This window comes from Dendrobates tinctorius, unplaced genomic scaffold, assembly GCF_039654945.1.
Source record: "Dendrobates tinctorius isolate UK_male_01 unplaced genomic scaffold, ASM3965494v1 ptg000051l, whole genome shotgun sequence".
NCBI classification, from domain to species: Eukaryota; Metazoa; Chordata; class Amphibia; order Anura; family Dendrobatidae; genus Dendrobates; species Dendrobates tinctorius.
Window position 1 is genome coordinate 2,849,567 of NW_027361719.1, and position 8,054 is coordinate 2,857,620.

General features: G+C 43.9%; 1 protein-coding gene across 1 annotated transcript; it reads right to left on the reverse strand.

The window, feature by feature from the left end:
* Positions 1-6,061: 6,061 nt before the first annotated feature.
* Positions 6,062-7,000, reverse strand: LOC141091369 (olfactory receptor 5I1-like). Its single transcript, XM_073576925.1, has one exon. It carries the CDS (start codon positions 6,998-7,000, stop codon positions 6,062-6,064), a length of 939 nt encoding a protein of 312 aa, XP_073433026.1.
* Positions 7,001-8,054: the final 1,054 nt, after the last annotated feature.

The following is an 8,054-nucleotide window of genomic DNA, read 5'->3' on the forward strand; positions in this document are numbered from 1 at the left end:
ATGGAGTCCTAACACAGCTTCACGGAGGAAGACAATGCCCTCCTGGCTTCTACTCTCCAAAACCTGACCAAGTGACTCGTCAAGTCCAAACCTGCATGAGAACCGTGTTTGCAACCCACCTGTGCTGGATAAAGCTTCTGATATTTCTGCCTGCAATGCCCTACTCTGCTCCCGGACAACGTCACCATCTCCAGATGTGCTGTCCATAATCCAGCTACTCTTCTACCTCTGCCAAAGGGGGGAGGAAGATGGAGGATGAAAACCACATCTCTGACACATTAGTGGAAGAGGTAGTCGACTCTGAAATGGCTGAACGCGATTGTCTTGCTGTCATGAGGCAAGAGAACACCTGGAAGATCCTGACCTGATGCTCTTTGTGGCTAGACCAAGGTATGCAGACCAAGAAGGCCGTTCGCACACTGGTATAGCAGTAGCCACAGAAGTAACTTGCTGCCAGCAAAACCACTGCCTACATCCAAAGGCAGGACTGCGGGCCTTGACAGAAGCATACGAGAGGTCCACTCAACATGAAGCTGTCAAGATCAATCTGGAGGGAAAGAGGCTTCATCACGGCTAACGGAACGCCAGTCTGACACCACAAAGCCATACAAGAATTAATGGAGTCCTTGTTGATGCCAGGAAGAGTTGCGGTGGTAAAAGTAAAAGCACACACACTGGAGACACTTCAAGGGAAGCAGTGGGCAACAGACTAGCTGAAGTAACAGCAAAAGAAGCAGCAGTAATACCGGTTGACACGGAAACAGAGGAAAAGGAATAACACTCCAGAAACAAGTATCCAAGGAAGAAAAGAAGAAATGGACCTAAGATGAAGTTATACAGGATGAAATACGCCTAAGGATGAACAAGGAAAATTTAAGGCCTCGAACAAAACTCTACATACTTGATGCTATACAGGAAACAGGGGTCATAGCATAAGAGTTTAGTCTTTCCCTTGGGTCACATACACGCACAAGTATAATTGCCTATATGTAGACTAAGTTTAAAAACATGTGACTAAAATGCATTTTCGAGTCTTTTCATCCATCCCAGATTCTGAGGACATAGGAGCCCACCAGATCCTGCCCGGTGACTGAGTCCTCATCACCAAGAGGTTCAACAGACGTACCCTTGAACCTAGAGATGACAGCCTGTTCCAAGTCCTGTCAACTATCGCAGCAGTCCATGGGTCCTCGCTTCCCACTGCAAGGAGATGCCGGATCCAGAGTCCAGTAGCGGCTGCCACTCTTCATCCATCTGGCACTTATCCTTCTCCTAGCTCAAGGGGTAGTCAATCACCAAGGGGTAGTCACTCATGAGAAGGGCATACTGACTTTCTGGTATAATGTCTCCACCCCAAGAGTAACATATCAATTTGACTACTGTCTCACAATAAGAATGTCCAGGCCCCATGGCACAGTTTCATATCAGGTTTAATACACAATTCATCTGTGTCACTACTGCTGAAATAGGGGAAGGTTCAAACTGGGAGGATTAGTCTCTTGTTGGGTGGCACACTGGTGAAAGTGACTGGAGACATCAACCAGCCCAGGCCCTACAGCGAAGGGACAAATGGGGAATAAGCCTATTAAGTCGCATGACCCTGTCCAAAGCCCATTTTAAGGGTCAGAGTGGCCTTCCAGATTCAATACTCCCTGTCACTGCCACTCACTGCCCCAAGGAGGGATGCATAGTTCTGTACCTTACTATTGACAACCCTTCAGAGTATGAGCAAGGGTTATATGTACTAGGCTCAAGTACTAAACTTGGGAGGGAAAATGGTGACACAAAAGGTAAATTTTGGCTAAGAAGCATAGATACCAGTGGGGGCACACAGGGAGCACCTGACAAATTCAAAGTCGAGAACGAGACAATAGTTGTGTTTAAACCCACCATCCCCGCAAATAAGAATGCAAAGCGGATAAACTATTTATACAATAATCAACAACGGTTTATAAAATACACTGGGGATGCCATAAAGGCAATTATTGACCCATTAAGTTTGCAAAAGTTATTTTATGTCCTTTGATCATATTTTCTTTAATTCTATGCTGCATAGTGCCATGCCTTAAGAAAATGATGATGAAAACTATGGAAACCACAGTGATGACCATGCATGCCGATTTTGAAGATCCCCTGTATGAAAGATGTCCCAATGAAAACATGCAAGCACCACCTCCGGAATATGCCTGCTTGAAGCAAGCCAATGAGGGAAAGTCCAGGATCTGACTTCCTCCTGTGCAAAGTCCGTTAGGAGGGGGTCCATCTACTAGAGATGGGTCGTCTCGTATATACGGTGAAGATTAGTTAGTTAGGTTCCAGCATTGTTGAGATAGGTAGGCCGGGAGGACAGATCGATAGGTTCGACGAGATTAGGATTTTGATTTTGCATATCTCCAAAGGAGGGACTGTTAAGGGAAGAATATATGGCACATGAATATATACAAGAATCAAAACTGTATCACTATATGGACGCTTTGCTGGATATTGGGATCATGTTGCTTTAAGATACTTCTGATTTTCTTATATTTTCTTAGAGTTGTTTCTGTATGGTATCACTCATTTAAGCTTCATCAAATATTGAATAAACTGGGTGGACCAGGGTGAGCCAAGCTAGAAGACAATACTTGTGTATATAAGTATTGTTCAGCAATGTGGGAGCAATAAACGATAACCCATAAATGTACATAATGATTGTGTAGCGACCTGGGAAAGACAAATAGTAACTGAAAACATGTCCATGATGTAACTGATGATGTAGCTCAAATTCTGTTATAAAAGCTGTACACGTTTGATTAAAGACAGAGAAGAATCATACTGACACGATACCCTCTTGTCTTGTGTATTCTTTTCTCGAGTATACGTATACCTTGTGCCAAAGCTACAATTCGGCCACAGACAATTAAGACGGGTCGCACCTTAGTGTGACAGAATCATCACCTGAGACATATATTTTGAATGTGTACGCTATCCATACATGTTATCCGGGGATACGGTACCCTTTCTAACCTTTGTGCAATCACGTGCAATCCATACTGGGCCTAACACCGTCTGAGCCTGCCTCCTGAGACATATATTTTGAATGTGTACGCTATCCATACATGTTATCCGGGGATACGGTACCCTTTCTAACCTTTGTGCAATCACGTGCAATCCATACTGGGCCTAACACCGTCTGAGCCTGCCTCCTGAGACATATATTTTGAATGTGTACGCTATCCATACATGTTATCCGGGGATACGGTACCCTTTCTAACCTTTGTGCAATCACGTGTAATCCATACTGCCCACGTAAAACAAACAATTTGCCTTCATGAACGCTGTTTGGAGGGTCATGACTCGTGGGAATAACGCCGCCCAATAAGTTAACCTGCTAGAGAGATCCTTCGTTGCTCCCAAGCATGACATCACACTCCCTAGGAGGAAGGTAATGCCACTGTGGCGACCGTACTCCTGGGGGCGACACAAGTGCACTGATGCCCAGCCACTGCTCGATGAATCTGCTGGTACATTGACCCAGACCACTACATTCCCCTCGCACGCTACACGGCCTGAATCTGACCCTGATGAAACTCAGGTTACCCTTCCCATATACAGTTCCATCTTACACGGTGACAAAGAGGAAGCTGCAGATGAAAGTGCAGGTTCGGCCCACCCGCCATCAGACACACCACCGTACTATCAGGGGCCCTGTGCCAGTGCCGTCGCCAACGAGTGGGCCCTCCCTGCTTGCTCAGGATCACAGCACTTGCAAGGTTGAAATACTGTGCAGTGAGATGGAAGATGGGGACGACAAGGAGTCCAGACTAGTACAGGGATTCCCTAGCGAGGAGACTTATTTGATTGTTTTCAATGTTGGGACAGCAATTTTTGGGGAGCACGTTACTCTGGAGAATGCTAGATGTCGCACACCATACACTGGAACATTCCAAAGGTGGACATCAGACACTGGAGCAGCATTTACAGGGCCCATTATACACTAGAGCATTAGAAATGGGGCCCATTATGTTTGGAGCATTATTTGGGCCCATAAGACAGTGGAGCTTCATCCATGGGGACCAACATATACTGTAGCATTATGTGGAGCTCATCATATACTGTTTCAAACATTATATGGGACCAATGATTCTGTATGGAGAAATAGATGGGCCTCGTCATGAGATGTAAAAAGTGAAGTATTTTTCATTGCACTATACCGCTATTTCTCTGCCGTATCGGAGCATGATGAGTTTTGGTATGTGTTAAAGGGGCGCTCTTTCGCACAGGGCACATGAAAACCTGGAGCCAGCCCCCCCCCACAACTTTAGCCAAATAACCCCCATTTTTCAGTGCGTAACTTGTATTATGAAGTTAATTAAGGTTGACAAGCTTAAGTAAGAAGAATTGATGCTTTTGGCATTCAAATGGGCACTGTAGGTGTGTTTCCTGTCCTCCTCTCACTGCCGACTTTTATTCCCCATTGACTTACATTGGGTTTCGTGTTTCGGGACGACCCCGACTTTTCCCTATAATCGGACGATCTTGCTCGACCCGACTTTTGGAAAAGTCGGGTTTCACGAAACGAAACGCGACCCTAAAAAACCAAAAGTCGCTCAACTCTATATACCACCTTACACGGTGACACAGAGGGAGGTGCAGATGAAAGTGCTGGTTCCCTGAGCACGTGGGGGGGTCCTACTCGTGGGTGATGGCAGTGGCACAGGGCCGCTCATAGTACGCAAAAGTGTCTCTGCCGGTGGAGCATTATTTGGGCCCATAACACACTGGAGCATCGTCCATGTGGACCAACATATACTTGAGCATTCCAAATGGGGGACATCAGGCACTGGAGCAGCATTTACGGGGCACATTATACACTGGAGCATTAGAAATGGGGCCCATTATATATGGAGCATTATTTGGGCCCATAACACACAGGAGCATCGCCCATGGGGACCAACATATACTGTTGCATTATGTGGAGCTCATCATATACTGTATGGAACATTATATGGGACCAATTATTCTGTATGGAGAAATATATGGGGCTCATTATTCTGTATGGCGCATTAGGTGGTGGCTATAATACTGTATGGAGTAATATACTGTCCGGTTTTTGAGCTATTGTAGAATTTAAAATAGATATCAGTCATGTCATGTAAGCAGTGAAGTATTTTTAATTGTACTATACCTATATTTCTATGCCATATCGGTGCATTATGAATTGTGGTATGTGTTAAAAGGGCGCACTGACACTCTTTGGCCCAGGGCACACGAAAACCTGGCGCCAGCCCTACCCCTCCACAACTTTAGCCAAATAACCCCCAGTTTTCAATGCGTAACTATTATTAGGAAGTAAATTAAGGTTGCCAAGCTTAAGTAATAAGAATTGATGTCGTTGGCATTGAAATGGGCACTGTAGGTGTGTTTACTGTCCTCCACTCCCTGCTGACTTTGCTTCCCCATTGACTTGCATTGGGTTTCGTGTTTCAGTCGGACCCCGACTTTTCCCTATAGTCGGCCGATTTTGTTCGACAGGACTTTTTAGAAAGTCGGGTTTCATGAAACCTGACTCGACTCGAAAAAAGGAAAAGTCGCTCATCTCTAATAGAAAGTATAATATATTTTTACTTGCAGAGAACACCCATAACCAAGATAATTAAAAATGTATGCTACTGATTCATCTACAACTAGCCATGAACGTAAGATAGCTCTTTGCTGCACATTGGTTTGCGTGAAAATAATCTCCCTTAATTTTCCTATAAACATGCATGCTAGGGCCAGCTGAGCATACATGTTTATTTCTGCAGCTTACCTTCCAGAAGAACAATGGATCTTGGAGGTTGAAATCCTATCTGCCCAATCCTTCCATTTAGGAAGAATAAAGAAACCCCCATTTTATTGACTTGCCAACATTAATTTAATTTATACGGACAGTTAGACTGATTGGCATAACACGATTATAAAATAATGTTTTTTATACAGGTCCTTATTGTCCTCAGTCAGGCCAGGACTTCCAAGTCATAAAATGTATTCATGTTTGTGAGAAAGCTGTCTCAGGGACATTTTTTATGATCTTCAAAAGTTAAAATAATTTATACTTATTAAGAATTTTTCTTGCTGTGGTTTTGACTTCAGTATTTCTTAGACTATAAATGATTGGATTTATTGTAGGAATGACTATGGTGTAGAAAACAGAAATGAGTTTATCATTCATCTGCAGATATTCTGACGGAGGTCTGAGATATGTGATCATCAGGGTGCTGTAGAATATAGAGACACAGGCCAGGTGAGAGGTGCAGGTGGAAAGGGCTTTTCTTCTCCCTCTTGTGGAGTTAATCCCTAGAATAGTGAGCAGAATATTTAAGTATGAGTACAGAATTGTGGACAGACAAATGACAGCGGTCAGTCCTCCAAAAAGAAGGATTACTACCTTGTTCAAAAATGTATCTGAACACGTTAATTTAAAGAGGGGAGGAATATCACAGTAGAAATGGTCAATCACGCTGGCTTTCCAATATTTTAATGAAAAGGCAAAACTCATGTGGATTAAAGAGTTCAAAAATCCTGCAAAATATGCACCGACCACCAGGAATCTACATACTGCATTAGACATAATGGATACGTAAAGCAAAGGCTGGCGTATTGCTACCAACCGATCATAGGCCATGGCCGCCAATAAATAACTTTCTGTAGTCGCTGAGCCTCCAAACAGTAATAACTGTGTGGCACATCCGCTGATGGACATTGATTTCATTCTCCGGGTGAAGTTGACAAGTGTGTTTGGAGTTATAACAGAAGTATAGAAAAGGTCAAGCATAGCCAACTGACTCACAAAGAAATACATTGGAGTCTGCAGATGAGTCCCAAGTTGTATAGTTACAATGATCCCTACATTTCCTAGAACAGCAAAAATGTAAAGAATCAGGAACACCAGGAAGAGAATGATCTCTAGCTCACGGCTATCAGTCAGACCGGTGAGGATGAACTCTGTGCTTTCTGTATGAATACTGCAATTATTCATTTGGATTCCTGCAGCAAGAAAATAAATGTACAATAATTAATAAAAGATAATTAGAGATAAAGAAAGCTATAATAATAAAGAGTAACCGTCATTTTAATTTCTATTTCATAATTCAACAATATACATGAAAATAGGCAACGTTGTAAATATCTTATCAGAGAAATCTGCTTCTTTCTCCACCCGAACTGATCTTTCATTCTCACAATTCTTGGGTAAAATCTGTATTCAGTGAAGACGGATTGTTACATTACTGAGATAGGAGCTGGCAGCTGCTACTGATAATATTCCACGTAGATGGGAGAGGGGAAGAGGAGGGACAAACTCTAAATGCAGCTCCTTGTTGTACGTCCACCACTCAGTATATGGAGGCAGGACAAAGGAACATGAATTCTTTGAAATCATGAAGGGATTTTTCTCAGGGTGACCATTAACCAGAATCTTTCACAGTCATGTGAGGTAACAGCTTCCAGGCAGAGGTTGATTATAAGTTTCTAGTTAAGCTTCTTTCCATCACACAGAATGACTACTTTTTACACAACGCTTCCAGCAAACATATATAAAATTCTCTTCACAGACAGTTTCTCTTCACACACAGTGTCTTTACACAGAGTAGCACTATACCTTCATCATCCAGTGAGGTGGAGGGGGATGAGTCTGGTGTCGGCTCTTTCCCGCTCCTGGCTGTCCTGACTGCCTCTATGAAAGAACTGATCTTGGCAGCTCATCTTAAGGTCCCGTTACATTTAGCGATGCACCAGGGATCCCGACCACAATATGACCCGGTCAGGATCGCTGGTGCATCGCTAAATGGTCGCCAGTTAGCTGCCAAATAGGCAGATCTCACCAGCGACACAGCAATGCTCAGCGGTCGTTACTCACCTGTCAGACGCGGCGATGATGACGTCTTCTGCCCACGTCCATGGCTCGCTCGTCGGCTCCAGCAGGAAGCCAATGACGAGAAATGGACCAGGACGATCTCGCACGATCACCGATATCCAGCGGGGTGGGCCGGTCAGAGGTGAGTGTCACATGTAGCAATATCGCTAGCGATATC

Excerpts from the sequence above, each read along its gene's own strand:
- LOC141091369 (XM_073576925.1), bottom strand. The coding sequence starts at position 7,000 with ATGAATAATTGCAGTATTCATACAGAAAGCACAGAGTTCATCCTCACC.